Genomic DNA, 14,778 nt, shown 5'->3' on the forward strand with positions numbered 1-14,778 from the left:
CTGACCGTTAAAAGAAAATAGTTCAATATTGAGTTCTTTTTGAGAAAAATCTATGGATGTCTCTATCGACTTGCGCGACTATAAAAATCAAACAGACTAATGTAATAATTTGATTAACGACGTGTCAATAGAAAAGATCCCAACAAAGATATAATGAAACAAAGCTTACACGGAGATAGGAAAAACCAAAAAGGCATAGAACCCATGATGATGAGACATAATAAAACTAGTGAGAGAACTCAGAATGTAGCAGGAAACAGCAGAGCTTCTTTTTCTTCTTCCTATGGTGGTGGTGGTGGTGGTGGTCTTGAAAACGCATCTCTTCACTCCTCTCTGTAGTCTGGATTCTCCTTTAATATGATGAACCCTTCTAGTATCGGCGACAGAGGAATGTATCTGTTTTCCCATTTTTATCGAGTTTTAATTACAAATCAGAGATACCAAAGTCTTTTCAATTCGAAAAAAAAAAATTAAGGTACAAGGGAGGAAGGAAGAACATACTTGTCAGTGGCTAGTTCGGCTCTCTCTCCAGCAGCCAAGAGAACAGGTGTGGAGTGTGTCTGGAAACCTGTTATGGTCTTTGGCCGACCCGCCTGTCCAACCACATCAACTGCTTGTCCTACCCGCACTGGCACTGACAGTGGCTTCAGGTTTTCGTCTACTGTCAACATCATCCTTGGCTACATTTTTTAAACAAAAATTAGGATCACAATCAATCATATCGACAACTTCAACAGATCTAAATAACAAGAGGGGAAAACACTGGGACTAAGTTTCACTCACTTGCATCGCCAAAACGAGGAAGTACAGCACATAATGGTATTTCCCGAGTATGATCGGCTTCATGTCAAGGCATGCATGCAAGAGTGTCACTATACCAGCAAGTGCGGTTCTGCATCAATAAGGTTCACATGAGCAAAGTAAGGATACACAAAACAAAGCTTAAAAGATCCAACTATCGAAAAGCTCTAGTTATAGTGGCAACAGAGAGAATGATCAACTTACGGTGATAGTAAGAACCGTTCAGAGTGGAAGGGGCTGAGTGTTAAGAGACCCTTTCCCATGTGCACCAGCCCTTGAGCAATACGCACCTGCATCATGAGTTACCAAGTGAGTTCAATGATTCAAACAAGAATAACAGTTTTACTGTGAGTAGACAAAACAAAAATGAGGAACACATTACACAGAAGAGAAGACTGGCGTCCTTGTAATAATAGCTGGAGAGGTTCCGAAGCATCCCAGCTATCCTTGCGTTATTAGTTCCGGCACCAATCAGTCCCAACGATATAATTGCTGCCTGTAGGAGTTACAAGAAAGATCAGTCCCCTCTCAATACTATTCAATTAAAAAACTAACTGGACAGGCTGTGAATTATAAATGATACTAACCATGGCAACTTCCGAATCTGTGTCATGACTAAGCCGGCTCAAGGTGTCCATTACCGTCACCTGGAATTGTGGGAAAATTCAAAAAACCAGCATTAACTCTATACAACAGGCAGCAATATTATGTAAGCAGGTTAAGTAAAACGAGATTTACAAAAGTAATACCTTTGGATTAGATATGCATAAGAGACCAAGGGCCAAAGGCACAGCTCGCCGAATGTTTTGTTCTCCATATTGTAACATCCGCTCCAAAGAACGGATCTCCATATCAATCCCCAGTTCTTCGGACATAGCAACCATTGCTAATCCAAGCACAGCTGGACCCTGGTGGATGTCACCTTTCTCAAGATGCTCCCCACACTGAGCAAGAAGGTCTTGGACCTGAACATACAAGGAGTCAACAACTAAACTAAATGCAATGAACTGTGTCAACTAACTACCAGCACAGTTAATTAGATACCTTTAGGACATTCCCAGTTCCAGCATAAGCACAGGAAAGAAGTGTCATATCACAATACTTTCTAATCTTCTCATTGAACGTCTTTGAAACTTCAGCTGTAGCCTCTACACTTTCCTGGTAGATAATGGAACAAGTTGATGTTGAGCAACGCAAATAATGATTATGTACATAGAGGTAGATTAAGTACAACACATAGCCAACCTGTTTGCCCAGGTATAGAAGTCCAAGACCAAGTGGCAAGAAACGAGTGAGGGCATCTCCCAGTTCTGCCTCACTTCGATCCATCAAAGCAAATATAATAGACTGTGCCACTTCTTCGTTACAAGAACCGACATAGATCATTCCCAAAGAAAGTGAAGCAAATGCAATCACATCGAGAGGCGCTTTCGCATCGTTCAGTATCGGCGACAATTTGCTTCTAATCTGTAAGAACAGTGCACATATTAATATTTCGTGAACACCTAAAACAATCAACTAATAATATAGGAAAGAAGATAACATGTCTTGACCTGGTCATTTTGGGAGCCTGCATATGAAATTCCAAGACCCATGATAGCACCAATTCTGACAGATGAATCCTCTTTGTCTATATAGTCTCCAAGAAGTGCTAATGCCTGAGAAATAAAGCTGCGTGAGATGGAAGGGTGGCTGACAATATTAGCACATATGGTCCCCGCAAAATAAAACATAACATCAACTCACGGGGTCACAATCGTTCTTAATGCCACAATTAACAATCCCAACTCCCAGCAGTGCTCCAGCAATGATAGGATTATCATTGCTATGGAAATATTTGTCGAGTTGGGAAAGTCCGGAGTCCACATCCCAAAGTTGAATCATACCCTATCAGAAGGGAAACAACAAGATCTGGTTACAATTTCTACGTCCATGATATGAACACAGCAAATAAATTCATCAAATAAGAAGAAGTATACCAAACTAGCAGCTGCACTAGTCTTGCCATGTTCTTTATTTTTGAAGAGCCAATTTCCAGAAGATCCGGTGGTGGAGTCTGAAGGTACTGTCATTAGTTTGTCCTGCAATAAACAAAAATATATTAAGACGACATGTCTTCCAGTAGATCTATTTTATTACAATCTGCAACCATACCTGACCAAAACCAGCATTTACAAATGCATTGACAAATGTAGCAGCCAAATTCTGTCTAGCAGAATCCACGCTTGCACCAGAGCTGGCCCTGCCGTCGAGCAAGTGAGCCTACAAAATTCAAAAGGGTAGGTTAAAAAACTTGAGGAAAACATAATTTGTAACTAGATAAACGAGTAGCAGGTCTAACATCCATTCAGACTGATTTACCTTGTAGATGTCTTCAGGTGTTTTGGCCTCCATGACCTCAATATCCCTTGCAAGAGTCAGATATCCTTCACTTAACTTAGTGTTGTTAACAATATCCTGTAAGGCTTCTCGGTCATCATCATCTGCAACCATCTCATCGTCAAGGTCAAAGGTTATACCCTGCAACGAGGAATACGAAGACAAACGAAGTATAAGAAAGTATGTCAGTCGGGTATTGTGTCTCTATGTGAACGGCAATTTAAAGCAGTGATGCAGCAGTTAATCAATGTCTGCTTTAGAAGAGAATAGAAGGAGGCCAATGTGGCTAAAGATGAGGTCTATGATGCACGGGTACGTCTATTTGGTAGTCGTCCCCGTACTGGGAACATGTTGGGGACAGAAACTCTACGGGGACTCTATGGGGACGCCTTAGATGCTTTAGGGGAAGATAACATCGAATTTTTTGATATTTGCATCCATTTCATTTCATTCAAAGCACTCTTATCATAAGCATATTTTCATTTCTTCATGTTTTTCTATTTTCTAGACTCTTTTCCCCTCTCTCCTTTTCCCATTAGCTTTACTAATCCCCTCTTATTCAAGGTATGGGTAATATTTTCTTATATGTTTATTGAGTACCCATACCGTACCCGTATGGATAAATTTTTACTTCACCGTTTTCCGTCCCCGTTTCCGTACCCGATTCCTGTTCCCGTACCCGTTTCAGTGCAACCTAGGATGAGGTCTTTCCAGATACAAAATACAAAGTTGGGCTAAAAATAAAGAGACGACTAGTAACTAGCCCAACATTCATGGCTAATCACGAAACAGATTTAAATTCCCTCTAGATCACGCTCGATAACAACTAAGTGTTCTCATTTTCTATCTATTCACTTTATGCAACGGCCGGAAAGTAAAATACAATCGAACAAAAGCACAACTAACTCTTAAAGCATATAGGAGTAAAGATCCAAAACCAAAACATACTAACAGAAAAGAAGGAATGAGATATAACTGTTAAATGTAGTGAAGTAGAGATAGTTAAAGGTCTTACATGACGAGCAATCATGTAGCAGAACTGTTTCTTCCTTAGCAGATCAGCACATGAGGTGAATACTTGTTTAACATACTGCAATACAGAAATATATCGTGGAGCACATTAAACATCAAAAAAAGTTGACACAACGACTCAAAATACTTGACATAGAGGATTGATTTTTCCAGCTGCTACACACTCAGAAATAATAAAATGATACCACGTCCTATAGGAAGATTAAAGTCCTACCTGCGTGTTATCAAGAAATAGTGCAATCTGCAGAGCGTTTGGATATTCTTCAAACTTCATGTAAATCATGTAGGAAATATCTAGAACCAACATGTCATCTGGTCCAGGAAGGTACCTAAAAAATTCAAATATAAGACATCAAAGAGACTTTTGTGAGCAATATAGACAAAGCTCATTACTTGTTTCTACATGACTGGTCTAAAAAAATCAGTAAAATAACAAAATGACTGGTCTAAAACCACAAATAAGAGTGGAGAAAATAAAATAAACAGGATTAAGTATGTTGAAAGTACTTTGCTGCACTTGTGAGATAGTTGCATGTCCTCTTGAAATTTGTTTTGTCTACATGCTCAAGTAAGAGATCAAGATCCTCGACATCCATTAAAAGGTCAACAGCTTCAGTTTCTGCATTATGCTGCAAGGAGTAAAATGAAATCATTTAGATAGAAATAAACCCCAAAGGTCTAGTGTCAAGCCTATTAATTATAAAATCGCTTCCTATATGCACGACAAGGGCCAAAGAAACAAGAAATATAACAATCTTTAGAAAATTCACCTTCATGTGAAAAGCAACAATTTGCTGCACAAGCTCCATCAAATCGTCAATAGGGGCCTCCTCACTCTGAGATAATGAACAGGTATAACCATGACTCAGTAACCTTTCTCATTGAATAAGACACATACTCATTCCTTAAAACTCCAACAATTAACAAGATAAACCCAAACACAACTTTTAAATTTTTAATAACCCAAGAATATGGGCAAAAGTCCGAGGACGAGAAACTGAATAGTCAAAGACAAAATGGAGATTTGATTTCTAACCTGACGCTTTGTATACTCTTGGGCAATCTCTCCAGCAAGATTCCTGACATATTCGTGACCCCACGATCCAATGTCACCCTCAGTTCCAATCAACCTATAACCTAAGCTTTCCTGGAATAATATTGTAAAAGAAAGTGGATATCAGTACAAAATATGCCTCAAAAATACAAATCAGTAAAATGAACACAATGGCGGTCTACAAAACAAAAAAAAAACCACAACAGCTGTGTTAAGGCAGAACAGAGAGGAGATGAGCAGAAAGAAATGAAAAGGAAACCAGAGGCATATAAAGATGGGAAATAGGTTTAAAAAAAACATGTTATATTAAAAGGCGAAATCGTGTATGAAGAAAATAAGCTAGAAGCATACCCTTTCACCCTCCGCAGACATGGTAAGGGCCAAGACAGACAAGATATCGGACAAGTACTTCTGCAAACATAGCAAAAGCAATCTTTAAGCCATACCCAAAAACAGGAACAAAGAAGGAGTTGACGAGGTATGAATTGAAACCTATGATGACATACCTTGAGATCAGAATCAGCCATTGTTACATGAAATGNATATTTTCTTATATGTTTATTGAGTACCCATACCGTACCCGTATGGATAAATTTTTACTTCACCGTTTTCCGTCCCCGTTTCCGTACCCGATTCCTGTTCCCGTACCCGTTTCAGTGCAACCTAGGATGAGGTCTTTCCAGATACAAAATACAAAGTTGGGCTAAAAATAAAGAGACGACTAGTAACTAGCCCAACATTCATGGCTAATCACGAAACAGATTTAAATTCCCTCTAGATCACGCTCGATAACAACTAAGTGTTCTCATTTTCTATCTATTCACTTTATGCAACGGCCGGAAAGTAAAATACAATCGAACAAAAGCACAACTAACTCTTAAAGCATATAGGAGTAAAGATCCAAAACCAAAACATACTAACAGAAAAGAAGGAATGAGATATAACTGTTAAATGTAGTGAAGTAGAGATAGTTAAAGGTCTTACATGACGAGCAATCATGTAGCAGAACTGTTTCTTCCTTAGCAGATCAGCACATGAGGTGAATACTTGTTTAACATACTGCAATACAGAAATATATCGTGGAGCACATTAAACATCAAAAAAAGTTGACACAACGACTCAAAATACTTGACATAGAGGATTGATTTTTCCAGCTGCTACACACTCAGAAATAATAAAATGATACCACGTCCTATAGGAAGATTAAAGTCCTACCTGCGTGTTATCAAGAAATAGTGCAATCTGCAGAGCGTTTGGATATTCTTCAAACTTCATGTAAATCATGTAGGAAATATCTAGAACCAACATGTCATCTGGTCCAGGAAGGTACCTAAAAAATTCAAATATAAGACATCAAAGAGACTTTTGTGAGCAATATAGACAAAGCTCATTACTTGTTTCTACATGACTGGTCTAAAAAAATCAGTAAAATAACAAAATGACTGGTCTAAAACCACAAATAAGAGTGGAGAAAATAAAATAAACAGGATTAAGTATGTTGAAAGTACTTTGCTGCACTTGTGAGATAGTTGCATGTCCTCTTGAAATTTGTTTTGTCTACATGCTCAAGTAAGAGATCAAGATCCTCGACATCCATTAAAAGGTCAACAGCTTCAGTTTCTGCATTATGCTGCAAGGAGTAAAATGAAATCATTTAGATAGAAATAAACCCCAAAGGTCTAGTGTCAAGCCTATTAATTATAAAATCGCTTCCTATATGCACGACAAGGGCCAAAGAAACAAGAAATATAACAATCTTTAGAAAATTCACCTTCATGTGAAAAGCAACAATTTGCTGCACAAGCTCCATCAAATCGTCAATAGGGGCCTCCTCACTCTGAGATAATGAACAGGTATAACCATGACTCAGTAACCTTTCTCATTGAATAAGACACATACTCATTCCTTAAAACTCCAACAATTAACAAGATAAACCCAAACACAACTTTTAAATTTTTAATAACCCAAGAATATGGGCAAAAGTCCGAGGACGAGAAACTGAATAGTCAAAGACAAAATGGAGATTTGATTTCTAACCTGACGCTTTGTATACTCTTGGGCAATCTCTCCAGCAAGATTCCTGACATATTCGTGACCCCACGATCCAATGTCACCCTCAGTTCCAATCAACCTATAACCTAAGCTTTCCTGGAATAATATTGTAAAAGAAAGTGGATATCAGTACAAAATATGCCTCAAAAATACAAATCAGTAAAATGAACACAATGGCGGTCTACAAAACAAAAAAAAAACCACAACAGCTGTGTTAAGGCAGAACAGAGAGGAGATGAGCAGAAAGAAATGAAAAGGAAACCAGAGGCATATAAAGATGGGAAATAGGTTTAAAAAAAACATGTTATATTAAAAGGCGAAATCGTGTATGAAGAAAATAAGCTAGAAGCATACCCTTTCACCCTCCGCAGACATGGTAAGGGCCAAGACAGACAAGATATCGGACAAGTACTTCTGCAAACATAGCAAAAGCAATCTTTAAGCCATACCCAAAAACAGGAACAAAGAAGGAGTTGACGAGGTATGAATTGAAACCTATGATGACATACCTTGAGATCAGAATCAGCCATTGTTACATGAAATGCTTTAAGAGTTCCATAATGGGGACGGAGAAACTTAAGTGGCTTGGGAACTGAAGTCATGGAGCTTGTTGAAGCCCGGATTTCCTGCCTACGGAACCAAAAAAAAAAAAAAAGGAGGTAATCTTAAGACAAAAGAGTAATGAAAACACAAAAATGTACAGTAATAAAAGAAAGAAAAACATAGACTTTATAAGTTGTACAATCTTCAAAGGCAATAATCTACAATCTTCACAGCTGAGCAAGTCAATATCGGTTTAAAAGATTAATGAATTACCTCATGCTTTCAAGAGCAGCCTTCTGCAACTCCGGGTTGGGATCCTGAACCCTCTCAACATAGAGCTCAAGGTTCTGCTTTAGTTCCAAGTCCTCATCAGACTACAATCACACCCAAGTCATTAAGTGAGACCAAATATATACTAATCTACTAAAACTCTCCTCCCAATCCCAATTTAACAGCTTTCTAATCCCGCTAGTCGAATGAATACATANAGTTGACACAACGACTCAAAATACTTGACATAGAGGATTGATTTTTCCAGCTGCTACACACTCAGAAATAATAAAATGATACCACGTCCTATAGGAAGATTAAAGTCCTACCTGCGTGTTATCAAGAAATAGTGCAATCTGCAGAGCGTTTGGATATTCTTCAAACTTCATGTAAATCATGTAAGAAATATCTAGAACCAACATGTCATCTGGTCCAGGAAGGTACCTAAAAAATTCAAATATAAGACATCAAAGAGACTTTTGTGAGCAATATAGACAAAGCTCATTACTTGTTTCTACATGACTGGTCTAAAAAAATCAGTAAAATAACAAAATGACTGGTCTAAAACCACAAATAAGAGTGGAGAAAATAAAATAAACAGGATTGAGTATGTTGAAAGTACTTTGCTGCACTTGTGAGATAGTTGCATGTCCTCTTGAAATTTGTTTTGTCTACATGCTCAAGTAAGAGATCAAGATCCTCGACATCCATTAAAAGGTCAACAGCTTCAGTTTCTGCATTATGCTGCAAGGAGTAAAATGAAATCATTTAGAGAGAAATAAACCCCAAAGGTCTAGTGTCAAGCCTATTAATTATAAAATCGCTTCCTATATGCACGACAAGGGCCAAAGAAACAAGAAATATAACAATCTTTAGAAAATTCACCTTCATGTGAAAAGCAACAATTTGCTGCACAAGCTCCATCAAATCGTCAATAGGGGCCTCCTCACTCTGAGATAATGAACAGGTATAACCATGACTCAGTAACCTTTCTCATTGAATAAGACACATACTCATTCCTTAAAACTCCAACAATTAACAAGATAAACCCAAACACAACTTTTAAATTTTTAATAACCCAAGAATATGGGCAAAAGTCCGAGGACGAGAAACTGAATAGTCAAAGACAAAATGGAGATTTGATTTCTAACCTGACGCTTTGTATACTCTTGGGCAATCTCTCCAGCAAGATTCCTGACATATTCGTGACCCCACGATCCAATGTCACCCTCAGTTCCAATCAACCTATAACCTAAGCTTTCCTGGAATAATATTGTAAAAGAAAGTGGATATCAGTACAAAATATGCCTCAAAAATACAAATCAGTAAAATGAACACAATGGCGGTCTACAAAACAAAAAAAAAACCACAACAGCTGTGTTAAGGCAGAACAGAGAGGAGATGAGCAGAAAGAAATGAAAAGGAAACCAGAGGCATATAAAGATGGGAAATAGGTTTAAAAAAAACATGTTATATTAAAAGGCGAAATCGTGTATGAAGAAAATAAGCTAGAAGCATACCCTTTCACCCTCCGCAGACATGGTAAGGGCCAAGACAGACAAGATATCGGACAAGTACTTCTGCAAACATAGCAAAAGCAATCTTTAAGCCATACCCAAAAACAGGAACAAAGAAGGAGTTGACGAGGTATGAATTGAAACCTATGATGACATACCTTGAGATCAGAATCAGCCATTGTTACATGAAATGCTTTAAGAGTTCCATAATGGGGACGGAGAAACTTAAGTGGCTTGGGAACTGAAGTCATGGAGCTTGTTGAAGCCCGGATTTCCTGCCTACGGAACCAAAAAAAAAAAAACAAGGAGGTAATCTTAAGACAAAAGAGTAATGAAAACACAAAAATGTACAGTAATAAAAGAAAGAAAAACATAGACTTTATAAGTTGTACAATCTTCAAAGGCAATAATCTACAATCTTCACAGCTGAGCAAGTCAATATCGGTTTAAAAGATTAATGAATTACCTCATGCTTTCAAGAGCAGCCTTCTGCAACTCCGGGTTGGGATCCTGAACCCTCTCAACATAGAGCTCAAGGTTCTGCTTTAGTTCCAAGTCCTCATCAGACTACAATCACACCCAAGTCATTAAGTGAGACCAAATATATACTAATCTACTAAAACTCTCCTCCCAATCCCAATTTAACAGCTTTCTAATCCCGCTAGTCGAATGAATACATAACATTCACTTTCCCCAGGTTAAAAACCTAATTCTATACAACATACTTACTACCTCAATTCCAGATCGATTTCAATTTACAAACTGAGTACAGATCCTCCTACAGATTTGAAATTAAATTCCTATTCTGATGAACCCAGATACTAAACACAATGTCGAGAGAAAAAAAGGAACGCCAAATCAAAACCGAGAAAGAGGAAACTTACAAGGTCCTCTTCCTTTTTCTCGTCCTTCTTCTTGGGATCCTTAGACGGAACCTTCAGGGAAGCTTCATCCTGCTTCGCACCGCCTCCGACGCTGTTGGGATCCTGAGTTGGANGTCTAAAAAAATCAGTAAAATAACAAAATGACTGGTCTAAAACCACAAATAAGAGTGGAGAAAATAAAATAAACAGGATTAAGTATGTTGAAAGTACTTTGCTGCACTTGTGAGATAGTTGCATGTCCTCTTGAAATTTGTTTTGTCTACATGCTCAAGTAAGAGATCAAGATCCTCGACATCCATTAAAAGGTCAACAGCTTCAGTTTCTGCATTATGCTGCAAGGAGTAAAATGAAATCATTTAGAGAGAAATAAACCCCAAAGGTCTAGTGTCAAGCCTATTAATTATAAAATCGCTTCCTATATGCACGACAAGGGCCAAAGAAACAAGAAATATAACAATCTTTAGAAAATTCACCTTCATGTGAAAAGCAACAATTTGCTGCACAAGCTCCATCAAATCGTCAATAGGGGCCTCCTCACTCTGAGATAATGAACAGGTAGATAACCATGACTCAGTAACCTTTCTCATTGAATAAGACACATACTCATTCCTTAAAACTCCAACAATTAACAAGATAAACCCAAACACAACTTTTAAATTTTTAATAACCCAAGAATATGGGCAAAAGTCCGAGGACGAGAAACTGAATAGTCAAAGACAAAATGGAGATTTGATTTCTAACCTGACGCTTTGTATACTCTTGGGCAATCTCTCCAGCAAGATTCCTGACATATTCGTGACCCCACGATCCAATGTCACCCTCAGTTCCAATCAACCTATAACCTAAGCTTTCCTGGAATAATATTGTAAAAGAAAGTGGATATCAGTACAAAATATGCCTCAAAAATACAAATCAGTAAAATGAACACAATGGCGGTCTACAAAACAAAAAAAAAACCACAACAGCTGTGTTAAGGCAGAACAGAGAGGAGATGAGCAGAAAGAAATGAAAAGGAAACCAGAGGCATATAAAGATGGGAAATAGGTTTAAAAAAAACATGTTATATTAAAAGGCGAAATCGTGTATGAAGAAAATAAGCTAGAAGCATACCCTTTCACCCTCCGCAGACATGGTAAGGGCCAAGACAGACAAGATATCGGACAAGTACTTCTGCAAACATAGCAAAAGCAATCTTTAAGCCATACCCAAAAACAGGAACAAAGAAGGAGTTGACGAGGTATGAATTGAAACCTATGATGACATACCTTGAGATCAGAATCAGCCATTGTTACATGAAATGCTTTAAGAGTTCCATAATGGGGACGGAGAAACTTAAGTGGCTTGGGAACTGAAGTCATGGAGCTTGTTGAAGCCCGGATTTCCTGCCTACGGAACCAAAAAAAAAAAAAAAGGAGGTAATCTTAAGACAAAAGAGTAATGAAAACACAAAAATGTACAGTAATAAAAGAAAGAAAAACATAGACTTTATAAGTTGTACAATCTTCAAAGGCAATAATCTACAATCTTCACAGCTGAGCAAGTCAATATCGGTTTAAAAGATTAATGAATTACCTCATGCTTTCAAGAGCAGCCTTCTGCAACTCCGGGTTGGGATCCTGAACCCTCTCAACATAGAGCTCAAGGTTCTGCTTTAGTTCCAAGTCCTCATCAGACTACAATCACACCCAAGTCATTAAGTGAGACCAAATATATACTAATCTACTAAAACTCTCCTCCCAATCCCAATTTAACAGCTTTCTAATCCCGCTAGTCGAATGAATACATAACATTCACTTTCCCCAGGTTAAAAACCTAATTCTATACAACATACTTACTACCTCAATTCCAGATCGATTTCAATTTACAAACTGAGTACAGATCCTCCTACAGATTTGAAATTAAATTCCTATTCTGATGAACCCAGATACTAAACACAATGTCGAGAGAAAAAAAGGAACGCCAAATCAAAACCGAGAAAGAGGAAACTTACAAGGTCCTCTTCCTTTTTCTCGTCCTTCTTCTTGGGATCCTTAGACGGAACCTTCAGGGAAGCTTCATCCTGCTTCGCACCGCCTCCGACGCTGTTGGGATCCTGAGTTGGAGCCATCTCTCTCTCTCTCTCTCTCTCTCTCTCTCTCTAGTTCCAAATTAAAACCAGATCAATCTCAAGAAGAACCCTTCGCAAGAGCTTAGAATTTGAACACTCAGCCGAATCGACAAGCTTATGCTTTGCACTATCGAAAACTTTATAATTGCAGGGAAACCAAAATCGAAGAATTAAAAAAAAAAAAAGAAAAAAACCCAAACTCTTTCTGCAACTCCAAAGCAGCAATTATACTGTACGGATGGGAAACTCGGAGGAGATAACCCCTCGATCAAGATTTCTACTATGGAATCAGGCCCATTTTGTGTCAATTCAGCCCATAACCGGCCCAATGTCTAAAAATCGACTATTCATGTGTTTTCATGTCCCGTTTTTTTTTGGTAACAGATTAAATTTATTACCATTTTCTGATTTTCTCTCTACAATTTTGAGACAACTTATTAAAAAAAAGACAAAGAAGAACTAGAAAGGGAAAGAGATACAACCAAAGTATGAAGCAAGAAGAGATCCTGGCACCGTGATGAGCCTATCCCTGATAGCGCGATCCAAAGCTGCTTGCATTGACGAGGCGGAAGAGTGGATGCTGGTGAAAATCCTCGCGTTTCGTTCTTTCTAGATAAGATAGCATGTTGTTTGCAGAAGCAGTTTGACAAGCATCCCTTCACCTGAAAATCTTGGGTTTCTAGTCTGCATAATCCAAGTGGAGATGGAGCCAATTGATGCTGGTGGGTGACTCCAAATTTTTGAAGCAAAAGTCTGCCAAATCCCTGCGGAGTAAGGACAATTGAAGAAGAGGTGGTCATGAGTTTCCAAACCGTTTGAACAGAGCACACAAGCTGCAGGAACATTTAGTCCCCACACTCGCAACCTGTCCCTCGTAGGCAGTCTTCCTTTCATTACTAGCCAAAGGATAAAAGCAAATCTGGGAACTCCTTCTTTAAACCAGACCACTTTTTTNAAGAGCAGCCTTCTGCAACTCCGGGTTGGGATCCTGAACCCTCTCAACATAGAGCTCAAGGTTCTGCTTTAGTTCCAAGTCCTCATCAGACTACAATCACACCCAAGTCATTAAGTGAGACCAAATATATACTAATCTACTAAAACTCTCCTCCCAATCCCAATTTAACAGCTTTCTAATCCCGCTAGTCGAATGAATACATAACATTCACTTTCCCCAGGTTAAAAACCTAATTCTATACAACATACTTACTACCTCAATTCCAGATCGATTTCAATTTACAAACTGAGTACAGATCCTCCTACAGATTTGAAATTAAATTCCTATTCTGATGAACCCAGATACTAAACACAATGTCGAGAGAAAAAAAGGAACGCCAAATCAAAACCGAGAAAGAGGAAACTTACAAGGTCCTCTTCCTTTTTCTCGTCCTTCTTCTTGGGATCCTTAGACGGAACCTTCAGGGAAGCTTCATCCTGCTTCGCACCGCCTCCGACGCTGTTGGGATCCTGAGTTGGAGCCATCTCTCTCTCTCTCTCTCTCTCTCTCTCTCTCTAGTTCCAAATTAAAACCAGATCAATCTCAAGAAGAACCCTTCGCAAGAGCTTAGAATTTGAACACTCAGCCGAATCGACAAGCTTATGCTTTGCACTATCGAAAACTTTATAATTGCAGGGAAACCAAAATCGAAGAATTAAAAAAAAAAAAAGAAAAAAACCCAAACTCTTTCTGCAACTCCAAAGCAGCAATTATACTGTACGGATGGGAAACTCGGAGGAGATAACCCCTCGATCAAGATTTCTACTATGGAATCAGGCCCATTTTGTGTCAATTCAGCCCATAACCGGCCCAATGTCTAAAAATCGACTATTCATGTGTTTTCATGTCCCGTTTTTTTTTGGTAACAGATTAAATTTATTACCATTTTCTGATTTTCTCTCTACAATTTTGAGACAACTTATTAAAAAAAAGACAAAGAAGAACTAGAAAGGGAAAGAGATACAACCAAAGTATGAAGCAAGAAGAGATCCTGGCACCGTGATGAGCCTATCCCTGATAGCGCGATCCAAAGCTGCTTGCATTGACGAGGCGGAAGAGTGGATGCTGGTGAAAATCCTCGCGTTTCGTTCTTTCTAGATAAGATAGCATGTTGTTTGCAGAAGCAGTTTGACAAGCATCCCTTC

At 38.4% G+C, this 14,778-nt stretch overlaps 1 protein-coding gene across 4 annotated transcripts; it reads right to left on the reverse strand.

The window, feature by feature from the left end:
* On the reverse strand, positions 82–14,348 carry LOC104701500 (26S proteasome non-ATPase regulatory subunit 2 homolog A-like). 4 transcript variants are annotated; one of them, XM_019229226.1, is made up of 24 exons: positions 14,002–14,348; positions 13,604–13,684; positions 12,105–12,124; positions 11,798–11,918; positions 11,643–11,702; positions 11,274–11,384; positions 11,006–11,071; positions 10,743–10,864; positions 8,461–8,575; positions 6,251–6,325; positions 3,163–3,321; positions 2,956–3,063; positions 2,781–2,882; positions 2,548–2,688; positions 2,355–2,459; positions 2,047–2,268; positions 1,846–1,959; positions 1,551–1,766; positions 1,389–1,448; positions 1,184–1,297; positions 1,006–1,091; positions 784–892; positions 502–680; positions 82–396 (listed from the first exon to the last, which is right to left on the reverse strand). In XM_019229226.1, exons 1-24 carry the CDS (start codon positions 14,116–14,118, stop codon positions 324–326), a joined length of 2,676 nt encoding a protein of 891 aa, XP_019084771.1. In that variant the 5' UTR covers positions 14,119–14,348; the 3' UTR covers positions 82–323. The 4 variants fall into 4 exon arrangements, with proteins under 4 accessions (XP_019084771.1, XP_010415513.1, XP_010415497.1 ...); XM_010417211.2 differs by lacking the exons at positions 13,604–13,684; positions 14,002–14,348 and adding an exon at positions 12,523–12,868 and having other exon boundaries at positions 12,105–12,205; XM_010417195.2 differs by lacking the exons at positions 8,461–8,575; positions 10,743–10,864; positions 11,006–11,071; ... (4 more) ...; positions 13,604–13,684; positions 14,002–14,348 and adding exons at positions 6,482–6,596; positions 6,775–6,896; positions 7,038–7,103; ... (2 more) ...; positions 7,828–7,948; positions 8,135–8,229.

Source organism: Camelina sativa, chromosome 1, assembly GCF_000633955.1.
Source record: "Camelina sativa cultivar DH55 chromosome 1, Cs, whole genome shotgun sequence".
NCBI classification, from domain to species: domain Eukaryota; kingdom Viridiplantae; phylum Streptophyta; class Magnoliopsida; order Brassicales; family Brassicaceae; genus Camelina; species Camelina sativa.